Raw genomic sequence first — 25,655 nt, forward strand, 5'->3', positions numbered from 1 at the left:
GAAGCGAATCGAAGAGTGTGGTGTAAATTGTACATTAAAAATATAATATGAGAATCTGTAGAATCAAATTTCATCTTCTACTCCATGAATTTAAGAGAAGCTTATATATATATATTTTGAAAAGTTATGAAATACCGTATTCTAAGACAAATAGCCTACTCTATTAAGTAGATTCCAATTTTTCAAAATAAAAGGATCCAAACGGAACCTTCAAGTAATGCACCTCCATGACCAAAGTCGAAATTGCAGAAAGGAGAGCAACCAAAATCTGTCAACACAAACCGCAATTTCTAATTGCAAGTATGTACACAGCTCAACTACAGGTACAACACAGGCACAACCAAACCGAAAGCCACACGTCAACTACCCCCGCCCCCCGGGCCCCCTCCCCGCACGCGCTACAACGGCCCAGATCTCGCCACGCGCCCGTCGTCCTCCATCTCGGCCGCCCACTCCGCCGCCCGCCTCCCCGACGCGAACCGCCGCATGCCTCCCAGCCCCGGCACCGCCGCCGCCGGCACCTCATCCTCCCCCACCTCCTTCGTCTCCCTCCGCCTGGCCGCCTCTGCCAAGGGCGGCGGCGGGGACTGGTCGACGCACTCCACGACGCTGTTCCTGGACCGGCTGCGCCGCATCAAGAACCCGAGCCCGCCGCAGCACCCGGGCGGCCTCGAGCTCCCGCGCGCCCTCGGCGGGCGGCCGAGGCGCGCGCGCTCGCGGTCGGAGAGGACCTTCCCGATGCAGGAGACCTTGGGCGATTCGGGCTCCGGGACGGCCGTCTTGGGCGCGCGGCCGCCGCCGCCGGTCTTGGCCTTCTTGGGGAAGATGGCCGGCGGGTGGTGGTGCTGCCGCCGCGCGCCTCCGCCCTGGGCGCCGAGCTTCCCGGAGAGGCCGATGATGGGCGCGGCCGTCGGCTTGAGGTTGCCGGAGAAGCGCTGCGAGGAGGAGCCGTTGTGGTGGGGGTGGTTCTTGAGGAGGCACTTGGGGTTGGTGTTCTCCTTGAGGGAGTCGTCGCGGTCGTAGACGCCGTTGATCTCGGACCAGGCGATGTCGTCGCCGATGCGGAGGCGCGTGGACTCCGGCGGGTCGCCGGCGCGCGAGGCGGCCATGGGAACGAGGGAGGGATGCGTACGCCGATGGCGTTTGGCTGGGGGGAAGAATTGGAAATCGCTCCGGCTCGATGGCGTGTGGCGAGGTTTTTGAGGAGGTGGTGCGTTGCTGATTCGTCGGGATTGCTGTGATTGGGGTGGATACGGGCGGGATACCACGAACGACGCGCCATTATTCTCTCTGCTCGGTGGACCTGGTCCATAAACAGAGCCCTACCTACATGTACTATTCCCAACAATTCTCTGGATTGTTCCTTCTTTGAAAGAAAAGAAATCACAGCGATTTCATTAAACCTGACCTGTATTTTCGAGGAAGGAAGGTGGATATGTCTGCACGTTGTTTAACTGTCGAATTTAACACTACTGAACTTTGGCATGATGAAAAGCGTGATCCACGTTAATGTTTGAAATTTGGTGAGCAAGTGTTTGATATTTGAATGACACCGGGGGCAAAGTGGATGGTTCCATATTTAAAGCTCTTCACTTGACCAGTTATTGTTAACTTGCAAGGGACGGATTCAGGAAAAAAGGGGCAGAGCAATAGCTAGTTGCACATCACTAACTAAACCCAGCAAGCAAGCAAGCATCGGTCCATGGACCAGGCTTAGGTAGATGGTGGATCTTTTCTTTCCTCTCTTAGGAGAGGGACAGTGCACCGTATTCAGACGGACAGTTGGTATTAGCGCTGAATAAGATAATGTAACCTTGAGACTAACGACAGGTTACTTTATCTGCAAACGAAAATTTCAAACCGGTGAGCTGCTTGCCTGAGGCCTACGACGGCTGGTGCCGGGGACCCGGGGTGCATGCAGCCGTCTGGAGCCTCCACATCAGGCAGCCCTGAATTCCCGCGGTTTCAGACATTTTTTCTGACCTTGGACTACGAGCAGCTAGAACTGCTGTCGCTTCCTCAGATAGGGTCTGCAGTCATGCAGTGAACCAGCGGAGCTTAATCAGGTGCAGTGACGATACCGGAACGCCCGTCGTTTTCTCAAGTTGATAAGTGAGGTGACGGGGATTTATATTTGTTTTTTCCCCTCTCTGCACTGAACAAGTGGCGCGGCGTTGCGTTCCGTCTGAATTTCGACCGACTTCGATGCGTACCGACTCATGTGTCAACTGGTCATCGATTTTGACGGTATCTCACACCGAAAGATTTACCGGAAAGAAAGGCACTGGAATATAGTGGCAGAGGGACAACTGAAGAAAAGGAGGTCAAGTGCATGCGTTCAGACTGCTAAAGCAGGTGGTTACTGTGTAATGAGTAGTACTTGTTAGTAGCGTAAATTCGCCGCCGGCTCTTGTTTATTTTACATGTAAACATTCCACTCGAGTGGCAGTTCTTACGTCTTGAGTTCGTTGTACCTTTACAGCGAGCTCCCTTTGGTTGGCTGCTTCAAACTTTGGTTGGCTGCTGAAGATTGCTCCTTTGCAAGGAAGATCTGGTACAGAGTTCTGCTTAAGCTGAACTGGTAAGCCCTCACACCGAATGGTCATTCTTATGATCTCGCCGATTGGTGGACGACTTCTCGCAAGAGCTTGGCGGAGACTGATCGAAAGTGCTCTGATTTCTTGGTTATCCTCACCTCTTGGATGATCTGGAACGAGCGCAATAGAAGAACTTTGATTCCAAGGTCAAGATTGCTTGGAGGAGGAAGCTGTTACCTGGTTGCTAGCACGTTTTAAGCAGATAAATGCTTTTGTGGCTGCTTGTGATAGAGTTGCTGGTCGCCAATTGTTGGTCATGTAATATGGTTTTTAGGACTGGTGAGTTTGGGACCCTGCTCCTAAACTCATCTGTACCGTCTTTATATTCTTCTTCCTCATAGGAAAATGTGCCCAGGTACGATAGAAAAAAAAAGACGTGTGTGTAGGTTCTCCCTTCAATCTCTCTTGTTTGTCAATTAACACAAACACGGTACCTTCGGTCAGGTTGTTGACTTGTTGGTTGGTTGGTACTTCATCAGTCGCCGTGCATCATATCAGCAGTACAGACGTACGTACAGTGCTACAACATCACGTAGTACTCTAGATTTCCGTGACTGGTTCCAGAAAGCTGACCCACTTTGACTCGAGTTGTCGCTCTCCGCGTCGCATTCAGCTCCCGTCAGATAGTACGTCCCATACCGCTCCGTGTCAGATTTGAACATTCGGTGACACTGATTTCCGGAAACATTAAAAAAAAAGGAATGGTACAGTAGAAAATTCGGTCACATCTTGCAAGCAGGAAACCAAAACAAAATGCCGCCTACCCTCGCCATGCATGTCGTTTGTGGAGACAAAGCTGCCGTTTTTTAATGTGATCTTTTTTTTTTTGGGGGGGGGGTGGGGGGGAGAAAAGAAAGAAAGACGCATGGTTACTAGCGTCAGTGCAACTGTGCAAGCATGAGAGCAGCGAGCCAGCCAGAGCCAGGAATCAGCATTCGAATAAATAAACTGAGTTCCATCTGCGATTTGGACAAAGCAAAAATATACTTACTGCTACTAACTGTGCCTAGTTTCAAAGTTTAGCGTGGTCATCAAACATTTGGTCTTTAGCAGCCGCTACTATAAAGAAAGATACTCCATCCTTTTTAAATTGTAGTTCATTTTGATAAATCTAGATATATACTGTGTTTAGGTATATAATAAAATTTATGCATCTAAATTTGATAAAACAACCTACAATTTGAAATGGAGCGAGTAACAATCGAAGGGCCAACTTTACAAGCAGCATCAGTTAAAAAGGAGGACTCGATCAGAATTCAGAAGACAAATCAAGTCAGAAGATGGGAGGCTTTAGCCTTTATGCATGCATGGCCGCCCAAGTTATCATGCTTTAGCCTGCCGCCGCGCTCGAGTTTGTGGAATTTTTGAAAAAGGGTCTCCTGGAAAGAATCCGGAATCTCCCGAAATTCAGATTTTCAGACGCGCTTCGTCTCGTGTGTGTGTCACATCATTGGATTATGCGCCGGTAGAAATATGCATTCGCTCCTAATGACGTAAGGAAGGAACGAATTGAAGTGCTTTTCTCGGAGATCAGAAAAGAAAGGTGTCTTATTCAGATAGTACTCCATGTGCTAGCTGCTAAGCTACGTCATTGGTGACCGAGTACGTGTGATGAAACGAGCAGAAAACATGCATGGTCAAAAAGCAAGCTTACTCGACAACCTCCGTAGTACTAGTCTGCACTCTGCACACCTGGCTACTAGAAGCCTTGTCCCGAGAATCTTCTAGAAGCCTTTTGTTTGATCAAACGTGCCATCGACCTCCTAGTGGTTCTAGAACTGCCTTGCCAATTTATTTAGTGCGGTGGAGTGGAGTGGACAGAACAACCGATGTTTGCCCTGACGTCACTGTGCTTTGGTTTTAGTTTACAGAACTACACACGCATACTGGTAGAATAGAGTACACGTGTATGGGTGCCTCTGCTGATAACAAGACGTTTTAGTCAGCAGATCTCCCTTTTGCGCAGTTGTACTGAGCACAAAGATGAGAAGCTAGGAACTCATATACATCTACTGATTAACCTATTCTTGCATGTACCGATCCATCCAACTAGCACAAGAACACCATCTGCACATGGATAGATGAGCACTAGCATTTGTCCAGTGCATCTTCAAACCAAAGATTGATCTAGTGAATGTTTACTACAAAGCGTCACACTCGAGAAAAAAAAAATCAAGAATTATCAGAAGAATGCACATGAAGTGCTGCTGCTGCTCCGAGAACAACTGCTTCGTCTGGTTTCACCCTTATGTCTAGCTCATTCCCACCAAAGTAGTCCTTAACGAGTCTCTGAATCTTAGAGATCGTGGTGCTGCCACCAACAAGAACAATCCCATCGATCTCGTTCTTGCTCCTCTCCAGTTCAGCTTCAGCCATGACTCTCTCCACCAATGCAATGATTTTGTTGAACAGAAGAATAGGTATGAACTACTGCTCCAAGAGCAACTGCCTCATCGGTTTCCAACCTTATGTTTGGTTCATCCCTATTAAAGTAATCCTTGATAAGTCTCTGGATCTTTGGGATCTTGGTGCTTCCACCAACAAGAAGAATCTCATCGATGTTGTTGTTTACCCTCCTCCGTTCTGCTTCTAGCATGACTCTCCTTACCAATGCAACAACTCTGCGGAACGTATCGTCGTTCAATTCCTCAAACTCTGACCGTGAGAATGGCTGAGAGAAATCCACGCCATCAATAAGAGATTTAACAGTCACTTGCACATGATCCTGATCGCTCAATGCCTTCTTGGCACGCTCACATGCTGCCCTCAGTTTTCCGAGAGCAACCAGATCCTCACTGATGTCCTTTCCGTGCTTCATCTTCACTAGCTTGGCAAAATAGTCCACGATCTTCTGATCAAAATCATCTCCTCCAAGGAAAGGATCGTTCCGATAAAAAAGGATCCCAACAGAACCATCCATCAGAACCGTGACGACGCTCGCAAACGCCGTGCCGCCGCCAACATGGAGCACTAGGGCATTGCCGCCCTCGCGCAGCTTCCTGCGGAGGTCATAACCGACGGCAACCGCAACGGGCTCGGAGACCATGTCCACTATCTCTAGCCCAGCAATCTTGGCGGCGTTCTCGGCACCCAGCATGGACGCCTCACTGAAATGCTGCGGAACGGTCATGATGGCGTACCTAACCTGACGTCCGAGGTACTCCTCGGCCTTGACCTTGAGCTGGGCGATCACCATGGACGCGACGTTCACGAGGTCGTGCTGCTTGACCGCACCATCATCCATGGCCACTTGGATGCTTGGCCTGTCGCTACTTGCACCGATCTTGTACGGGACGCGCTTGATGGCTCTCTGCACTATGTCCTCCTCGTACCAGAGGTTTCGTCTGTCAACAGATTGCTGATGATACTTCAGCATCATAATAATCTGAACAGCTTTATAGTCTATATATATATAGTTATATGGAAGAAAACAAATTAAGGAGACGACGACACTGCAGTCTGCAGTGCAGTGGATAGAAACCAACAAGAACAATCTGCATGCGTGCACAATACCTGAGCCCAAGCAAGCGTTTGAAACCGAAGGCCGTGGCGTCAGGTTCAGCGCTGGCATGGTTCTTTGCGGCCTCGCCGACGAGGGTAGCGCCGTCGCCGCTGAAGGCGACCCAGGAGGGGATGCAGAACTGGAACATGGTCTCGGTCTTGCCGGGGGCGTAGCCGGCGACGCAGGAGTTGGTGTTGCCCAGATCGATGACGATGACTTGTACGGCCGGCGGGTACCAGATGTGATTCGTCCGCGCGAAGCTCGCTGGGGGATCATAAAGCCCCGACGCCGCGGTAAGCAAGCAAACGAACGCCAACAGTATCTGAAGAGAAGCCGCCCCCGCCGCTACGCGGCCAGCAGCCATCGCGGCAAGCAATAACAGATCGATAGGGCCGGGATCGTGGTTGGGGCTCCTCGGTCGGTCGATCGGTTATAGATATATAGGCGGCGCGCGAGGTGCATGCCGAGTCCATTTGGAAACAGAGAACTTTTTGCCTTATCTTTAACACAAACCTGGTCGAACTCGCCGCGCCTTAGATAAACTGAACCAGTGTGGCTCTCGGATAATGGGAAGCTACTTTTTTTTTTTACTTTACGGCTGTCTGGAGGCTTTGATAGTGTTCACGTTCGATCAGCCATGCCATTGTGATCGAGTGACCTATTTTCTTCAGTTTTTATTGTCGACTATGGCAATGATCCAGTGAACAAAATATGGGTAAAATCATAAACTACTATATATATATATATATGCGGAATAATTGTCAAGGTCATAAACTATAGTAGGCAGTAGGCTTGACGATGGTCAACCATTGGCATGCTTCTACTGAAGCGGCTCTCGCCTCCAAGACACTTTTGACTTTCATTTTTTATACAAGTATAATACTTTAAGATGAAAGTGTTATGTATATTATGAAAATATTATTCGTGATTAATATAGTAGCAAAGTATATGAAGTCTGTCCATATGGTTTTTCAAATATGAGTATAAGTAGTCAGTTAAAATAAATATTTGACCAACAACAATTATAAATATATACGGCAAGCTTACTTGGTTAAGAATTTGCCATTCTTACGCATACGCACCTGACCACACCAAACAATTCATGCAAGTGGCAAAATTCTAGTGTTCCAAACATGCGTGGAAGTAGTTTTATCATAACCAAAGTTTTAGAGAGGCTTCATAAAGGTTTCACATAGGTTCTATGCTTCAATGCCGGTAACGATCAGAATTCTCTAAGCTTCCGATCCTGTCAAATCAGGTAGCTTCTTACGCCAAAATGAAATGTTGGTAACAACCGGAATTCTCGTGCAGCAACATCCCTGATCCCTGATTCTCTTGCTTAGTGGAGAAGGAACCAGAGGGTTGCCTTGAAAATATCCCACTCTTACTTAGTGGAGAAGGAACTAGAGGGTTGCCTTGAAAATATCCCACTCTTGCTTAGTGGAGAAGGAACTAGAGGGTTGCCTTAAAAATATCTCACTCTTGCTTAGTGGAGAAGGAACTAGAGCCCACTCTTACTTAGTGGAGAAGGAACTAGAGGGTTGTCTTAAAATATCTTTCAATGGTGATGAAAACTGGTATGTTACACCTCACATGGAGATCATCAAGAAGCATGGATGGAGGACTATTAGAGTGAGTCAGTCAGATATCTATCTTGACGCGGTTGGTCAGATACAAAAATAACATGCCCGTATTTCTATATAGATACATCACACACCCCAAGACAACCTTAGTAACTATGCGAACAAGATGAGCTGCAAGTAGTAATATAACTAGATGCCAAATCAATCGTGTGAATCTCATGCAAATGATTAAGCCCCTTCATGGTGATGAAAGCCTCTTCTCCTTTCGCTTTGCTGATGAAGGGCCAACGTCAACAGATCGCCGGCGCCCAGATCGGGGTTCGCTTGCATTTTCTGTTGCCTTGAACGACCTCCGTGATGACCTTGGTAGTGACGTGTGCTTGTCCAATGCCACTGACGTGCTCTTGTCCCTCGTTGCCAGTGCCGAGTGCTTGTACCACTGGAGTATCCTCATGCTCTATGCCGAGGGAGGAAATGATTCCATGCCCACAGTCTGGTTTAAAGAAGATACAAACATCATTATTATTATTCAGAAGATCAAATTACTGCTAATGGTTATTAACAGTCAGTATCTTAAGCTTAATAAACACCAAAGTAGACATACGTACCGATCAAACATGTTGTGATTGGAAACGACCACTCGGTGACGATGTGCTTGTCCTCTCCATTGCACATAACATATGCTGTAGCCAGTTTAGTAGGAGCTCCCTCTTTTTCTTTGAGATAGCGGCAAAGACAACATGCTCCCCTCACATCGCTAGACGGAACTTGATCAATAGCATACAGTAATGCGTTGCAGCATGTATGTGAGGGTGGCCTCCATACACCATCTGGCAGCACGCATGATAGAGTAGCAATGCTCGTCAGGTCATAACGACAGTTGCCCTCTTCCGATCTTGTAGTATGCTTAGCTGAACTAGCACCAGATGAAGATAGGAGGACTGTGAGCAGGACCACCCACAAACAGCATGACATATGGACTGGCAATCAGAACAAAATACATATTAATCAGAAAGAACGTATAAAATTGTCTCTCAAACTAATTTTTACCAAAAATTAATTCATAGATATCTACATGTTAGCTAGACAAATAGATGGCAATCATATGGAAGATTTCTGCTTGACTTTGCTTCTGTCAAACGATGTAGAAGAATTTTGTTCAAAGCAAGCATTTTGCATATTGTGGCCTGACCGCCTGGTGATGGACTGACAATTTAGTCTACCTCCGTGCATACGGTTGAGTGTGGCCGTGCGCGCGCGCCGGTGGTGCTTGATGAAATGCTTAAAAGGGGCATTCGCCGCGAATGGGCTGGCGCACGAGAGCACCTCGAATGAATGAGCGTGGGTGATGCCGTGTTTGCCTGGGTGCGTGCCGGTGTTGCCGAGGGTGCGCGGGGTGTGGCTGCGGGCCTGTCACGCGTGTGCCCTGCGGCGATGCCGTCCGCGTCGAGCGCGTGCGGGCGGCATGCGCATGCGCTGGCCGTAGCGAGCGCGCTCCCTCCGCGCCCGGCGAAGGAGAGGTTCCCGGCGAGGCGCCGTGAAGCATGCGCGAGCGGGCCGTCACTGCCGCACGGCCCGGGACCCCTGCGTAGTGAGTAGGCAGCCGTACGTGTGCGCGGCGGCGTTTGACCGTGTTAGTGTGCTGGCGCGCGGCGAGGCGAGCGCGGCCACCACGTTCGTCCAGCGGCGGGCATCAGCTCAGCGCGGCCGTGCGGCTGTGACGCTGCTAATAATCGGCAGCGGCGCGAAGGCCGGACAGATTCTCCTTCCAAGAGGAAAAGGGAGATGGCGTGGTGACTCACGTCGGGGCGATGGTGAAGTCGTCGCGGGCTCGGGCTTGGTGAATAAGCGGCGGCGTGCTCCCATCCTCTCCTCGCAGTTCGGCTCGACGTGGTCGAGGTAGACGACGTAGGGGCGGTCGCCCTCGAGGCAGCAGCGGTGCAATCCCGCCCCGGCTCGCCGTCGCCTCCGCGTATATGTCTTGCCCTTGAGAGGAAAAGCTAGCTAGGGGAGAGGGGAGCGGCGGCCCGATCTGCGTGGAGGAGAAGAAAGAAACAGAGAGAAGCGGGCTGGGCGGGCCCTCACGTCCAGCCAGGTCCATCTTGGGTAGTTGGGTTGGCTTTGGTGCCAGATGTTTCGCGTAGGCTGAGGCTGGGGTAGCGGGCTGGCTTAGGCCGGCGTTGGGCAGGCCTGGTTAGTTACGTTAGTTGGGTTGCGGTCCTAGTGGCCTGCTCGTTGTGGCTGCGGAGCCCAGCTGCTCGGCTGCAGGCAGGCCCAAATAGCCGCAGCCGAGCAGCCCGTGGACAAGAGCATATTTAAGAAAATCCAAATAAATTTGATGAAATCCAAATCACGCATGCATAACTTTATGCTTCATTTCTAAATGCAATAATTACTAATTTATCATTGGGCAAGTTGTTGTTTAATTTAAGGATTTCATTACATGCTCGATTGAATGCACTAAAAATTATTTGCAATCCAGTATATTTGGTACAATTAAAATTTCACAAAAATGTAGGACCTCCTTACGGTATGAAATGCATGAAGATAGTGTGAGTAACAATAAAACTAGGTTAGGTGGTGAGACCGTTTTGCATGCGAGTGTGTCCAACTCTCCAAAATATATTGAATGGCAGAGCTTCTTAAACCTAAACATATGCAGCCCCTGCCGTGCACACTGCACATACAGAACTGATTATATTGTTTTGCTCGAAAATGGAATTAATACTGGTTGTTATGGTGTTTCTTGCTCTAAGCTACTACATGGTCGGACCGTGCAACTGCACTGGACTGTGCTCTCCGGCGACGTACGGTAATAATCTTCACTCATCTGCACTGGATGTACACGATCCTTTTGTTTTTACTAATTATAACTTCGTAATTAGTGATTCTTTCCCCCCACTAGTGCAGAATATTTCCTTGATGTTTGTGTACTTGATGCTATGTTAATTTGTCCGATCTCCATGCATGGATAGCAGAGTTTCGCCTGAGCAAAGCTGGCGCCTTCCACTTCCCTGTGTTCCACCAGGAGCACCCCTGCCTGGACCCATCCCCGGTTCATCCAGCAAGCGTATCTGACGCAGGCACCGTCATTGGGAACGACAGGATCCACCAAGGCAAATACTTCATGGCCATCAGTCTGGGCACACCTGCCGTCTTCAACCTCGTCACCATCGACACCGGCTCCACCCTCTCCTGGGTCAACTGCGAGAGGTGTCAGATAGAATGCCACAAGCAAGCAGACGAAGCCGGCCCAAAGTTCAACCCTCAGAGCTCCACTACATACCGGCAGATCGGCTGCTCCAACGAGGATTGCATCGACATCCACCAAGACAACGGCATCCCCTACGGCTGCATCGACGAGACGGACACCTGCCTCTACAGCCTACGCTACGGGTCGCAGTACTCGGCGGGGAAGCTCGGGAGAGACAGGCTCGCTCTGGGCGACATCACCGTCGTTGATGACTTCGTCTTTGGCTGCAGCATGGACGACACGTTCTACGGCTCCGAGGCAGGCATCATCGGTTTCGGCAACAAGAGCTACTCCTTCTTCAACCAGATGGCCCGGCAGACGAGCTACAACGCCTTCGCCTACTGCTTTCCCAGTGACCATCAGGCCGAGGGGTTTCTCATCATTGGACCATACCCCCAGAGGCTGGAGCTCGTCACCCCATTGATCAGGGGATACGGGCTCAGATGGTACGTGTACTCCCTTCTGCTGCTGGACATGACGGTCGATGGGAAGCGGCTCGAGGTCGATCCATCCATCGACACACGCCAGATCATGGTTGTTGATTCTGGCACTGATGACACCTTCGTCTCGTCTCCAACGTTTTATGCTCTAGCCGAGGCGGTGACGTCGGCGATGCGAGATAAGGGGTATTACCGTGAGTACGGTAGTGAGAAGGTCTGCTTCAGGCCTGCCGGCGGTGGCCCGGTGAACTGGAGAGGCTTGCCGGCGATGGAGATGCGGTTCCTCGGGGCGACCGTGAACCTGCCGCCGGAAAATGTGTTCCATCAACAGTCTGTTGATCGGATATGCTTGGCGTTCCAGCCTGATACCTCTGGCGTGCGAGATGTTCGGATTCTTGGGAACAAGGCACTGAGATCGTTCAGGGTTGTGTATGATCTGGAGAAGATGACCATTGGCTTCCAGGCACGGGCTTGTTGAACACTGCAGGCTATACAAATGCCATCACTATCGATGGCTGAAAAATAATGTTGACCAATGAGTTGAACAACAATGTGTTCATCCTTTTTTTTTCCCAAGAGAAAGGGCATAAGCTACTCCAAATCATCAAGTGTGTTAAAAATGAGATCACAATGAAAATGTCTTAGTGAGAAATCACTATAAAATAACTAGCACAACTACCATGGCAATATAGAACAGCGGTACGCAGCCACTAGGCGGAGTAAATGTATCCAGATGCAATTCTAACTGCAGAGCGCCCGAAAGCACTTCATTCCCACTTCTGAGTTCTGACTCTGAGACAAAGCCCTTGGACGCAATCATTCATGCAGATAAGCAGGCAGGCATACGGCAGACACTGCCAGTCAGACTCGCCAATGAACATCTCAAGTTCTCAACGTCGGCGGAAACCGCGCATCGCATCCAGTTGCCGCTGCCTCAGGTTGCCATACTTCCTCCTGCGCCTTCCAGTATCCGCAGCAGCCTGAATGGCACAGTTGCAAAAGCTTTTTGACTCAACAAACAGATGTATATATGCCCCCAAAGCAACTATTAGGGTCTGCACCGGAGGCGCCTTTTACCTGCTCCTCAGCCTTAATTGACTCCATGACTTCGTCCATGTTGGGAGAGTCTTTTCCTTGCATGGCACCCATCATTTTCTGCATGCGGGCACGCATTTGGAAGAGCTGCGCAACCAATTGGCTCACCTAATAGGGAAGGAACCGTTAATTAGATCCACCCGTGGTTAGTTTGGTTCACGCAGGAACATACAGGAGAAAATGATTATATGATAAGAACTGAACCTGCTGTTCAGTCTTTCCAGAGTCCTTGGCCACTCTTTTCCTTCTCTCACGTGATTCAGCCAGTAATTCTGGTCTTTCCCTTTCCTCTGCACAAGTAAATGAATATATAACTGGGCCACTAGGTATCTACTCGTGGGACAGGGGGTTCATCATCATCATGCTCTAAACCATTATGATTGACTATTGACTGCGACTATTTAATTAGTGAGCATGGATTTTTGCCTTACGAAATTACATGTGAAGGTGTGCCATGTGTGCAGTGATAAAAAATGCTGTGCTTGAGAAATGCAATCTTTGAGAGTTCAGACTAATAAAAGAAATGTGTCAAAAATGTGCTGAAAATCTTAAGAACAATCAGACATTTATGTAAAAACAGAGCAATCTCAAATTTAGGCAACCTAATGCCTGCCTTGTGGATGTGAGAACACTAACCAAATAGCTGATTGCATGTGCAAACTAACCAAATAGTTCTGGAAAGAATCCGGAATCTCCCGAAATTCAGATTTTCAGTCGCGCTTCGCGTCGTGTGTGTCACATCATTGGATTATGCGCCGGTAGAAATATGCATTCGCTCCTAATGACGTAAGGAAGGAACGAATTGAAGTGCTTTTCTCGGAGTTCAGAAAAGAAAGGTGTCTTATTCAGGTAGTACTCCATGTGCTAGCTGCTAAGCTACGTCATTGGTGACCGAGTACGTGTGATGAAACGAGCAGAAAACATGCATGGTCAAAAAGCAAGCTTACTCGACAACCTCCGTAGTACTAGTCAATCACTTAACCAAGCATGGATGGCCTATACAAAATGTGACAATCAATACGAAATAATTTTCAGGTACATGCCCCATTTTTCTCATTGCACAGCTTAGAACAGTAATTTAGAAAATAAGAAAGTTAGAAAGCATAGTAGTAGAATTTCAGGAGGTGCATGCAAAAAAGATATATTTATGATGTGTGCTATGATTAGAGAACATACCAGGAGTCATCACATTGATCATTGACTCCATAAACTTGAGATTCTTCTCAGCCTCACGAATTTGTGCTGGGGTAACCTATTCAAAACGAGGTAAGAGCTGCTTCTTAAAAAGTTCAAGTAAATCTTTGAATATATGTACCTTTTTCAAAATGCAGTTTCAATTACAATATATGCTAATAAATGGGCTCCATAAGTTCATAATTGCACCTTGTTCATGCCTGGAATCATGCCAATTAAACGACTGAACGAACCCATTTTTGCGATCATTTGTGTTTGCTTCAGAAAGTCATTGAAGTTAAATTTTGCACTCAAGATCTTCTTCTGCAATTCCTCTGCATCTTCTTGGCGCATCTATTGGTACAAACAGGTTACGACATAGAATATCAAAAAACATAGTCTAATGAAGACAAGAGAAAATGATCATTTCACAGGAGGTACTTACCACTTCTTGTGCTTTTTCAACAAATGAGAGTACATCTCCCATTCCCAGGATACGCTGTGCCATACGATCTGGATAGAAAGGCTCAAGATCTTCAATGCGTTCTCCTTGCCCTACGAACTTGATGGGCTTTCCTGACACCTGCAAATTTGTAGGTTGTTCATATGTATTTATTATATATAGATCACTAGAAAGGAAGGAAGCAAGAAACAGCTGATGAATGCAAGCTTTATGATTGGACCCTTTCATGTATGATGGATCATCGTATCTTTTCCTTTGTGTATACCATAGGTAAGTAAAAACATAAAAGATAAGGATTAAGTACAAGGAAGTGATGATATATCTTCCATTAGTTGGTCCTATCAAAATGTGTGGTGTTATAATGAATTAGTAGCTTCTTTATGAACCTATGAAATAAAAAGATACTAAGAGTTTTGTTAGTGAAGAGACCTCTTTAACACTTAGTGCCGCTCCACCTCTGGAGTCACCATCCAGTTTTGTCAGTATAGCACCAGTTATACCAATCTCGTCATTGAAGGAGCTGACCAATCCTAACCACATCAGAAAAAAAAGAGGCAAGTACAGTGCCACTCTTAAAAATGATGTGAATAATTTATGATTTGTATCATATAATGTCATCTCCTGCTATTTATAGGGAGCACCTTTGAAAGAACTAAGAAATTGTAGAAAACTGAACATATGAAAAATGCCAGAACTCCAAATCCAAATAGGCAAATACATGGCATACGAACAGAAGCTATGAAATAGTCAAGTTTCAAAATGTGAAATTCTTTTTTACTAAATTTCGTGAAGGGCATCAGGTAAATTATAAACAGACAAAGTATTTCATAGAATAAACAAGACCAAGCTACATACCTGCAGCTTCTTGGCCAGTCATGGCATCAACCACAAGCAGAACTTCTGTAGGATTCACAGCCTTTTTTACCTCTTTCAACTCATTCATCATTGCTTTGTCTACCTAATGATACAAAAGATTAATCATCTGGCATCAGTGGTGATGGTCAAACTTAACGCAAGTAGCATGAATGATTATGTAAGTTTGAAACAAGCATCAAACATTATACACATCTCATTCAAAGTCTCGAACATTTCAAGTCATTTGTTGTTTTGTTACAAACTAACTGATAAGAAAAAAAAACTAGTGCAAATTAATCATATATGTAAGCACAACCTAACAGTTTCAAAGTACAACATGATTATGACCTGGTACCAAGGCCTTACAAAGATGCCATCCAAATTTTATAATAACAGCTACAAATCAGACAAACAAATATAGAAGCAACAAACATGAGTGTGACCTGCAGTCTTCCAGCAGTATCCACTATAATTACATCCTTCTTCTGGCTTTTTGCTTCCTTCAAACCATTTTTGGCTATTTGAGAAGGCTTGACATCAGTTCCCTCTGAGTAAACTGGGACACCAACCTATCATAGTTCAAATGTTTTCTGCTGAAGAATAAGATATACCAGAACATTCAAGCAAGTATAATTTGAACTTCCAAACAAGATAAAACATGCATTAATGGTAAGTTCTATATATTCTAGAAAATCTAAAAGAGACACAAATTACCTTTTTACCCAGAATATTGAGTTGATCAATGGCAGCAGGCCTGTAAACATCTGCAGCAACCAGCATACAACTCTTCCCCTGTAACCTGAGTCTGGTCTATTAGTACCAAAATTCTATGGTCATATATATTAGGAACGTCTTAAAGTATAGGCTTAAGGAAAGCACCATTTTTTTTAGATACAAGGCAAGCTTTGCACAAACAGTAGTCTTCCCAACACCTTGCAGACCTGCCAACAAGATAACAGTTGGACCAGACTTTGAAAATGCCAAATCTGATACCTCACCGCCCATCAGTTGTACAAGTTCATCATTAACAACCTGTACCAATGAGTTAAGTTAGTCCTCAAGTGTTAGAAGCACATCAATTAGTATGGGAACAGCGCATTTGTTAAAATCAAATTAATACTGAATCTCTTAGTTAAGGCTGCTTCCATGCACAATTACATTATCTCGAGTAATTTATCTGCCTCTCCTAGAAAGATAAAATGAGGACTTTTCTATTAAGAAAAATAAGAAAGTCCAAATCAAACAACCAAAATTATCTCTAAGAAACTTAAATAGAAGCATCCTTCATACAATTATAGGAACGTATGACATGGGTATACCTTCACCAGCTGCTGATCAGGACTGACACCTCGTATAACATCGGTCCCTACAGCCTTTTCACTTACAGATTCAATAAATCTCCTCACTACCGGCAAGCTTACCTGAAAGGTAGGTTCCAGGTTAGATGATTAGGGGGAAAAAAGGAATACAAAATAAAAGCCATGCTGAAGTAGGGACGAAACATACATCCGCCTCCAAAAGTGCTCTTCTAATATCCCGCATTGGTTCGGCGATGTTTTCCTTTGTCAATACATCTTGAACCAGAAAAGGCATTTTGTTAAGTATTAATTGAGCAGAATTTATAAAAGTATGCAGATATAACTCAATAACTGTAACATGTCATCGAAGAGAATATCAGCTGCTCACAGTCTCATGACAGAATAATTCACAAGTTCCGCCAACAACTAAGACGGGACAATACCCAACATTGCCGCATATTCAGGATGTGCAAGCACACAATTTTACTAGCTAGGTGCTACAATTATCATGCACCAAAACATTTTTGTTCACTGCATTCTACATATTACTGGGTACGCCCATTCTACATATTACTAATACTGAAAGAGAATCCACAGAAGTATAAACGTAGAAAGCAAAAGTGTAGCTCACCGACTCCCCGCAGTTTGTTCCAGGCAGACTCGAGGCCGGTAGTTAGCTGCCCGAACATCTCCGCCCGGACCACCAGCCCGCAAGCCCTCCTCCGCCTCCTCCATCCCTGATCGCGCGCAGAGACAAACAGGTTAAATCAATTGAAACCAGAACGCGAACCTCTCGCTGTGGGAAAGGAAGAAATGAAAGGCCGATGAGTTGGGGGGAGCTAGCGGACCTGGAAGGGTGAGGAGTGAGCGCGAAGTGCTGGACTTTGGACCGCGCGGAGGTGGAGAGAGGAGGTCGTAGGGAAGCGGCGGAGGTGGAGGGAGGCGACGGCTGACTTCTCCGGAGAGCGTCGCGCGGCGGCGGGGGACGAGGAGAGCGCGAGTGTGCTGGTGGCCTCCATTGGAGAGGCCTGATGAGGAGAGGAGAGCGCAGTGTTGTGTTCTGCGGAGGAGAGGGAAGCGACGAGGCGGATAAGAGCAGTTGGAAACGGACTGACTGGTTTGGGCGGGCCTCTCTGCCTTTGTGGGCCGTAGCGATTGCAGAAGAAGGCTCAATATTAAGGTACCCGGGCTGCAATGCTAGGCCCTGAATTCATTCCTCTTCTGGTGGGCTGACAGGTTGGGCCATGATACTGAACTGTCTCCATTTTGAAGCGACGGAACAAGTTCTTTCTGGCCTCTTATATTTTGAAACAAAATGCAAGATAAATCTCAAAAAAATAAATTCAAGATAGCTATCGGATGGATTTAATCCTGAACAGAAAACCGTAAAAAACTCGTATACTGCGTACATATATATATAGTATGCATGAGACCGTACAAATATGTGTGCAGTAATTTGATCGAAAAAAATATCCATGGATTAGCAATACCAAGCATCTCTAGTATTTCATCTATCACCGTTCAACTACCAAACGAGTGACCCCTACAAAAACCGTATTCACAAATCATGCATACATAATTGTGGCATTTTTTGACTTGTAAGTTGTAACCGCCAGATTTAACTAGGCCTGATCTAGACCTTTCATTTGACTAGGCCAAAGTCACATTCTAGCGAGTCTAGATAGCACCGCCCAACTATGCATTGGCGTTTGGCAAGGATCACAACTTGGCATCAGGTGAATTTTACGAAATTTCCCGCTTCTGAATTCAAACACATTTCCACAATCGATGGTGAGGATGAGGAATATGTAGGCCTTGTCCTCAGTCTCGCACGCAGGAGCCACTTCCAGTCAAGACTTTCAAGTTTCGACTCCGGTGCAGCAGACTAGCTCAAAACTGCATCCAGGTCCCTCTGTTTCGGCTTGCTGTTCCTCCTCTTCCGCCGTGCGGTGCCAGGTGGTGCCTGAATGATGCACAAGAATTCAGAGAACTCTAAGATCCTCCAGGATCACTTTTCAGAAATGTTCACACCACCTGAGACAATCATTACCTTTTCTTCAGCTTTAAGTGAGTCCATGAGGTCTCCCATGCCTGCTATTGCTTCTTGTCCTTGCACCATACCCATCAATTTCTGCATCTGAGCGCGCATTTGGAAAAGCTGAGCAACCAGTTGGCTCACCTAATAGGGAAAAGGACAACCTTGTCAGATTCATGTTTTGGTACGACTAGAGCATTATGGACTTTTTGTGACTGGTAATATCGATAGAGCAGAACTAAACCTCTTGTTCAGTCTTTCCAGACTCCTCAGCCACTCTTATCCTCCTCTCACGTGATTCGGCCAGTAACTCTGGCTTCTCTCTTTCCTCTGCACATCCCAGAACAAAAACCAATATGGCATCTATGTCCATTACACAAGCAGCCATACAAGTAGGTTTCATAAATGTAGCTCAAATCAGAAAGAACATACCCGCAGTCATTGCATTAATCATTGACTCGACGAATGCAAGTCTTTTCTCAGCTTCTCGAATTTGTGCAGGAGTAACCTGTTTAGAATGAGAACATGTTTCAGGAGCTGGCAATTATCATATCAAATTTAAACATAGTTGTCATGCATAACTGTCATGTCAAGTTGGAGAACAAATTAATTCCACATGCTCATGTACCTTGTTCATGCCAGGAATCATTCCAATCACTCGGCTCATGGAACCCATTTTCGCAACATTTTGAGATTGCTTTAAGAAGTCATTGAAGTCGAATTTTGCACTCATAATTTTCTTCTGTAATTCTACAGCTTCTTCTTGCCGCATCTAGTTGTACCAGATGTAAAAGTAAACAACATAAAATCTTCACAAGATTTCTTAGGACTACACCAAATGAGCAGTTTTACAGGATGCTACTTACAACTTCTTGTGCTTTTTCAACAAATGAAAGAACATCTCCCATTCCCAAAACTCGTTGTGCCATGCGATCAGGATAGAAAAGTTCGAGCTCCTCCAATCGTTCCCCTCGTCCTACAAATTTGATGGGCCTTCCAGATACCTGCATCATCAGTTAAGCAGTGATTTTACTTTAATATACCAACTGAAAATAACAACAACAACAACAACAACTTAGCCTTTTGTCCCAAGCAAGTTGGGGTAGGCTAGAGATGAAACCCACATAAAACAAGAATAAGAAACACAAAAAGGGCATAAGCCAAAGGAAGAGTTAGGGGTTAAACAAAAAGTAACAAAGGTCACGGTTCAGGTACGTTAATTGCTAATCTCCAAGCGCTCCTATCCATAGCTAATTCCTTAGCGATATTCCACTCCTTAATGTCTCTCTTAACCGTCCCGTCCCAAGTTAGTCTAGGTCTACCTCTACCTCTCCTTACATTATCGCCCCGCTTTAAAACTCCACTACGCACCGGCGTCTCGGGAGGCCTCCGTTGTACATGTCCAAACCATCTCAACCGATGTTGAATCAACTTCTCCTCGATAGGTGCCACCCCGACCCTATCTCGAATCTCTTCGTTCCGGACTCTATCCCTTCTTGTATGCCCGCAGAACCAACGCAGCATACGCATCTCTGCTACACTCAATTGCTGGACATGTCACCTTTTTATAGGCCAACATTCAGCACCGTATAGCATCGCCGGGCGAATCGCCGTCCTATAGAACTTACCTTTTAGCCTCTGTGGCACCTTCTTGTCACAGAGGACGCCAGAAGCCTGCCGCCACTTCAACCAACCGGCTGAAATTCTATGCCTAACATCTTCATCAATGTCTCCATCTTTCTGAAGCATTGATCCTAGATACCGAAAAGTATCCTTCTTGGCCACCACTTGACCTTCGAGGCTAACGTCCCCATTCTCATGCCTAGTCGGGCTAAAGTCGCACATCATATACTCGGTCTTGGTCCTACTCAGTCTAAACCCCCTCGACTCTAACGTGTGTGTCCACAGCTCCAACTTCATGTTAACCCCTGCCCTACTCTCGTCAACTAGCACCACATCATCAGCAAAGAGCATACACCAAGAGATATCACCCTATATGTCCCTTGTGACCTCATCCATCACCAAAGCAAATAGATAAGGGCTCAATGCTGACCCCTGATGTAGTCCTATTTTAATATGACCAAAGCAAATATACCAACTGAAAATAAGAATATTTAAATATACTACAGAGCAATGACCACAAGATAACTGCTGAGGATATAAGACTGCTCATATCCTCAGAAGAGTGCAATTCTAGCTTTTTTCAGACAGATTAGTAGTGGCGTGAAAAGACTCTCATACCCTCGTTGGTTTGCCACATGCGGTTAGTTTTGGCATGCAAATCAAATCTGACCACTTAATTAGGCAGGTAGTTGAGATCCAATTTCTAGAATTGCACTCTTTGTGGGATATAAACGCAGGATTGCATTTTTCATGGGACGGAGGGAGTATGTATGTATGCTGTGTGGTGCAAAAAGGTGATGATGACATGTCTTTATCGTTCATAACTGCGACAAACAAGTCAAAAGGACAGTCTAAAGATATGCACACAAATAAAAAGTTATGCCTGTGAAAAGCTACCAGCAGAAACTCCTGAACTAGCATATGCTAGTCTCCGGTAAGAAACTGCAATTAATCAAACAGAGGTAGATAAATTGACAATAATCTTCTTTGCATCATCAACTAATCATTAATTGATATGATGGCAAGAAAAGTTTCTGGCAAGGAATAACCTCTTTAACACTTAGTGCTGCTCCACCCCTGGAATCACCATCCATTTTAGTCAGTATAGCGCCAGTGATACCAATCTCAATATTGAAGGTGGTGACAAGTGCTGCATATCAGAAAAGAAATGTTTATGCGGATGTTGCGATTCTATTGAAGGAAAGAGTCTCTAAGCTTATTTGAGTTTTATGGGACCAGAAGAACAAAAATCTTGCTTTACAGGAGCACTACGAGCAACAAACTTGTGTTAAGACTTTACCAATAGCCAAATTTCAGAACGACAGCTAATTTATTGGATTACTGTGCTGCATTGCTGCAGTTCTGACAAGTGTTGTGTAGAATGTTGTCACTGGCAACAAGATTGAAATAGCAGGAAGAAGCTACCTGCAGCTTCTTGGCCAGTCATGGCATCAACGACAAGCAGTACTTCAGTAGGATTAACTGCCTTCTTCACTTCTTTCAATTCATCCATCATTGCTTTATCAATCTGAATGACAGAAAGGTGATAAGATAGCATCAATAATGCAAGTTAAACCATAAAGGCTGTGCTAGTTAATATGCTATCTGAATAGGACACATTTTTCATGTGTATTTAGGTGCAGTAAAATCAGATTCATACCAGAATCCCATGAGTTGTGACCTTGGACTGAAAAATTAAAGGGGATACACAAAAGGCTAACCTGCAGTCTTCCAGCGGTATCTACCACAATGGCATCAATGTTCTTACTTTTTGCCTCTTCCACAGCATTCTTGGTTATCTGTGGAGGTTTGGCTTCCATCCCTTCTGAGTAAACTGGTACACCCACCTGTCAATCAAGAAAAAAAACTGAAGGCAGTGACAAAAGTAAGTGCTACACGATGGTTTACCTTCTGAAATCTGATGGTACATCCGCTTCTTAATTTTTACAGCTGTCACATGCAACTATTCAAGGCTAAGTCATATAAGGCGTACCTGTTTACCCAGTATAGTAAGTTGATCAATGGCAGCAGGCCTGTAAACATCTGCAGCGACCAGCATACAACTCTTCCCCTGAAACCTAACTCTGGTATAAGTATCTATAGATTATCAAGCATTAAATCCTGCCAGATACTCGAAAGTAAAAGGCTGAGGGATGCACCAGTTTCTTCAAATAGAATGCAAGCTTTGCACAAACAGTAGTCTTCCCAACACCTTGTAGACCTGCCAGTAAGATAACGGTAGGGCCACTTTTTGCAAATACTAGATCAGATACTTCTCCACCCATCAGCTGTACAAGTTCGTCATGAACAATCTGCAGCACCGATTACATTATTTTCCTGTGCTAGAAACATATAAATAAATTTGACAAGATTTTATCATGAACAATCTGCAGCACCGATTGTTTATGCATGTTATAGTATTTTTATTTGCTAGTAAGTTTCACTACTCCTAGACAAAAGGGAACTTAACAGCTAAGAGAATCCAATATGTAAAGTTGTAGAGAGAACCAAAGTGAAAAAAAAAGTTCTCCAAAACAGACATTTGTGTGCTCGTTATCTGTTAATCCCTTAATGGTAGGATGGCTCAACATACCTTCACTAGTTGCTGTTCTGGTCGAACTCCTCTGATAGTATTGGCACCTAAAGCCTTTTCACTAACAGATGAAACAAAACGTCTCACAACTGGCAAACTAACCTGATGAAAACTTCAGTCCTCAGACTATATGGATATGAAATGAACTGATGAGTAAAATGAGAAGCTGCAAGGTACTTACATCTGCTTCCAGAAGTGCTCTTCTAATGTCCCGCATTGGTTCGGCAATATTTTCCTTTGTTAGCACGTCTTGAATGAAAAGGGCATTGTGTTAATCTTAATTCTCAATGAGGACACAACAAGTAACAAATTAACAAGCACATAACTCAATAGTCTATTAGTCTTATAATGATATGATGGATTGACAAGCAAACATATGAGTTCAAATGCTTGGCTATTACCTTTGGTTAACCCTGCACTTTTTGGAAAGACCAGTTAACCATGTACAGAACTTGTAATTTAGTACTCATATCTGTGCTTGCTATATTGCAGACTAAAAATGTATTCATGCTTGACACTTAACATTGTCCCTTCCTTTACATATAATTACATTTTTGTTCTCAAACAGAGCAAACTGTTCTTTCGCTTTTACATATAATTTATAATTACATTACGGAAGGAGTGCAACCCAACACAAACAAAGCACGGAGTAATATATATTTACTGGCTGGTGGTGCCACACCAGTGAGCAAACTAAGTTCAAATAGCCAGGCCAGGCAGAGCACAATTATGATGCTTTCCATAGTTCCTCATGAAACAAGAACGCAATTCAGGCATCGATGTTAGGAATCAGGAAAACTGACTCACCAACGCCACGCAGCTTGTTCCAGGCGGACTCGAGTCCCGTGGTGAGCTGCCCAAACATCTCCGCCCGCACAACCAGTCCGCCCCACCTCCTGCGTGTCCTCCATCCCTAAAATCCCCAAAATATTGTAGCATTAAGGCCGAACGAATGCGATCTTCTTCAGGAACCCCGGAAGAAAAGGCTAGTTAGCGGACCGGAGAGAGGGCGCGCAAGGCGGGGTTCTGGGACGCGCGGAGGTGGAAAGAGGCTGTGGAGGAGCAGCAAAGGTGGAGGGAGGCGAAGTATGGCTTTGCCGGCGAGCGGCGGGCGGCCGCTGGGGGCGAGTAGAGCGCGAGCGTGGTGGCGTCCATTTCCTCGGCGGAGAGGAGGAAGCACTGAAGCAGGAACCGAACGAAGCCGACGATGGATAAGAGCGGTTCGGCGTTCCATGAATGGCAAGTGGGCCCCCGAGGAGGAAAATCTTTTTGAGCCATCATGTTCTTTGGCCCGTGTAGTGTTTCCCGAGCAAAACAGGCCTTACTTGACTGGCCTTGAGAATTTGGGGCTTTGGGCCCATTAGAATAGAGGATTCTAATAAGAGCTAGAAAAATGTTTCTTTCCGCCGGGTCTTGCTAAGTTGCTGTTCTTCGAAACAAGGTTCCATCGCACATCTCAAAAGAAAAAGAAAAAGAATCTGACATTTACTAGTCTAGTCTGATGTAGAGTGGGCCATCCGAAAAAAAGGCATATAGGTAATATATGGCGAGAAAGTTAAAAATTCCACGTTTCAAGATAATAGATATTTGAACAGCAAAATTCCATTCTGCTTTTTTCTAGAGGAATGGCACCCAAGAACGGCCACCACGGACGAATCTTTTTTTTTAAGCGCCGGAGCTGAGTTTAGACTTGCAGTGGAGCTGATTTTTGCATGGTCCTAACTATAGTTTTCTGTGCGGCCTGAGGTCCGTGGGCTGGCCCATGGCCTGGTTTTTTGGCCCGGCACAAAGTTAATCGGGCCCAGGCCGGCCCCGCATGGGGCTTGTGCCGTGCCTGGGCCGACTCCTCGGTACGTGGGACGGCCCGGCCCAGCATGTTTATGCTACGGCCCGATCAGGCCAGCCCGAGCACGGAAGGCCTGCTAAGTGATGTTTGTTGGACCACCGAACCTACCGAACTCTCATCACAACCTACGGTGAATCAGCTGACGCCACTTAGGCCAGCCCCCGGCTACACACTACAACCTACAGTTAATGAGCAGGTTCGAAAGGAAAAGTGCGAAGGCAGAAATCACTTCAGGAAACAAAGGGATACGGGCGTGACCAGCTTCCAAAAAATCATAAAACGAGAGCGATTACAAGCACTCGAAATTGTTCGCTCAGGGGCCCTTTAAGTCCGCCGCATAAACTGTTCCAAAATAAAAACTAACTATGCAACACATGCCTTTTATTGCAGCACCTGTCCGCGTTGGCCAACGACGTGGATGGTAAGGACCGCGCTGCAGGGTCAACCGGAGTAGCTCCTAGGCCGGGGCTAGCGCGGTCGAGGCAGCACTTGACTCGGTTCCAGTTGTCTGGACCCCACTGCTACCTAGGGTCGCCTCCCTCTCCGCGTGACAAGCTGTCTTCACCCACTCTGCGGCGGTTGCCTCCGCAATCACCATTGTTTCCGGCATCAAGCGCTATCCAAGATCGCGAGCTGGTCAGCGGCACGAGGAGGCCCACCACGACCATGGCGTGGGCGTGAAAAATGGGGCGACCCTCCAACTTCCCGGGTAAGCCTCAACGGGCCACATCCTCGGTCGATAATCGCATTGATTTGCTCAATTCTTGAAATACATTAAAACTGCTGAAACAAAGACGGCGCGGCCAATTAAAGTGTGCTAATGGATCCCGACACGGAAACCCGACCGACCGAGGTTCAAAGGCCGGTCCACGGAGGACTCGAGGCCGCCACGCGTCAAACAGAGTCAGGGGAGAAAACGCAGATGAGCCCCAATGGCCCTCGCCCAGTCTGCTCAGGCAGTGATCCGGATCATCTCAACCTTCTCATCCGATCCGGATCTCAATCCATGCCCACAGAATCTCCATCGAGGAGAGGCCAACGGGCCACCTGAGTCGGTCGGACAACTCGGGCTGCTGCCGGGAGGCGGGTCACATAGCAGTGGAATGCCATCTGCGGGCTATGACGACCCCGTCACGAATGACGGACTCGGATTCCACTCGGACGCCCGAAATTTTTTACCCGGGCACACCTGTTAGGAGCTTACTAAGCACGTCACTCGAGCCATCGAGGCAAGTGACACCGACTCAACCCCTCCGGTTGCGGAGACCGTGGACGGGGCCACCTCTATGCGTGCATGCT

At 46.4% G+C, this 25,655-nt stretch overlaps 5 protein-coding genes and 1 long non-coding RNA gene across 7 annotated transcripts; 1 reads left to right on the forward strand and 5 right to left on the reverse strand.

Moving 5' to 3' along the window:
- Window positions 1-139: 139 nt before the first annotated feature.
- Window positions 140-1,349, reverse strand: LOC112886774. The gene has a single exon (XM_025952762.1). It carries the CDS (start codon window positions 1,107-1,109, stop codon window positions 399-401), a length of 711 nt encoding a protein of 236 aa, XP_025808547.1. The 5' UTR covers window positions 1,110-1,349; the 3' UTR covers window positions 140-398.
- A 3,493-nt stretch (window positions 1,350-4,842) lies between these two features.
- Window positions 4,843-6,637, reverse strand: LOC112884603 (luminal-binding protein 5-like). The gene is made up of 2 exons (XM_025950042.1): window positions 6,111-6,637; window positions 4,843-5,941 (listed from the first exon to the last, which is right to left on the reverse strand). The coding sequence occupies exons 1-2, from the start codon at window positions 6,461-6,463 to the stop codon at window positions 4,966-4,968; spliced, it is 1,329 nt and encodes a 442-aa protein (XP_025805827.1). The 5' UTR covers window positions 6,464-6,637; the 3' UTR covers window positions 4,843-4,965.
- Window positions 6,638-6,831: 194 nt separating this feature from the next.
- Window positions 6,832-10,155, reverse strand: LOC112884604. 2 transcript variants are annotated; one of them, XR_003227139.1, is made up of 4 exons: window positions 9,485-10,155; window positions 8,291-8,662; window positions 7,828-8,175; window positions 6,833-7,345 (listed from the first exon to the last, which is right to left on the reverse strand). It is a non-coding gene; the product is annotated as an uncharacterized LOC112884604 (long non-coding RNA). The 2 variants fall into 2 exon arrangements; XR_003227138.1 differs by having other exon boundaries at window positions 6,832-7,345; window positions 8,291-10,155.
- A 238-nt stretch (window positions 10,156-10,393) lies between these two features.
- Window positions 10,394-11,853, forward strand: LOC112884367 (aspartyl protease family protein At5g10770-like). The gene is made up of 2 exons (XM_025949745.1): window positions 10,394-10,494; window positions 10,661-11,853. The coding sequence occupies exons 1-2, from the start codon at window positions 10,398-10,400 to the stop codon at window positions 11,851-11,853; spliced, it is 1,290 nt and encodes a 429-aa protein (XP_025805530.1). The 5' UTR covers window positions 10,394-10,397.
- Window positions 11,854-11,915: 62 nt separating this feature from the next.
- Window positions 11,916-17,333, reverse strand: LOC112884602 (signal recognition particle 54 kDa protein, chloroplastic-like). Its single transcript, XM_025950041.1, has 15 exons — window positions 17,108-17,333; window positions 16,891-16,996; window positions 16,468-16,535; window positions 16,281-16,382; window positions 15,841-15,993; window positions 15,676-15,753; window positions 15,405-15,530; window positions 14,962-15,064; window positions 14,536-14,636; window positions 14,089-14,226; window positions 13,854-13,997; window positions 13,647-13,722; window positions 12,675-12,760; window positions 12,453-12,578; window positions 11,916-12,355 (listed from the first exon to the last, which is right to left on the reverse strand). Exons 1-15 carry the CDS (start codon window positions 17,276-17,278, stop codon window positions 12,266-12,268), a joined length of 1,668 nt encoding a protein of 555 aa, XP_025805826.1. The 5' UTR covers window positions 17,279-17,333; the 3' UTR covers window positions 11,916-12,265.
- Window positions 17,334-17,711: 378 nt separating this feature from the next.
- Window positions 17,712-23,699, reverse strand: LOC112887154 (signal recognition particle 54 kDa protein, chloroplastic-like). Its single transcript, XM_025953251.1, has 15 exons — window positions 23,510-23,699; window positions 23,318-23,423; window positions 22,692-22,759; window positions 22,511-22,612; window positions 22,077-22,229; window positions 21,911-21,988; window positions 21,639-21,764; window positions 21,343-21,445; window positions 20,967-21,067; window positions 19,161-19,298; window positions 18,923-19,066; window positions 18,727-18,802; window positions 18,539-18,624; window positions 18,310-18,438; window positions 17,712-18,222 (listed from the first exon to the last, which is right to left on the reverse strand). The coding sequence occupies exons 1-15, from the start codon at window positions 23,663-23,665 to the stop codon at window positions 18,145-18,147; spliced, it is 1,644 nt and encodes a 547-aa protein (XP_025809036.1). The 5' UTR covers window positions 23,666-23,699; the 3' UTR covers window positions 17,712-18,144.
- Window positions 23,700-25,655: the final 1,956 nt, after the last annotated feature.

Source organism: Panicum hallii, chromosome 3, assembly GCF_002211085.1.
Source record: "Panicum hallii strain FIL2 chromosome 3, PHallii_v3.1, whole genome shotgun sequence".
Lineage (NCBI taxonomy): Eukaryota > Viridiplantae > Streptophyta > Magnoliopsida > Poales > Poaceae > Panicum > Panicum hallii.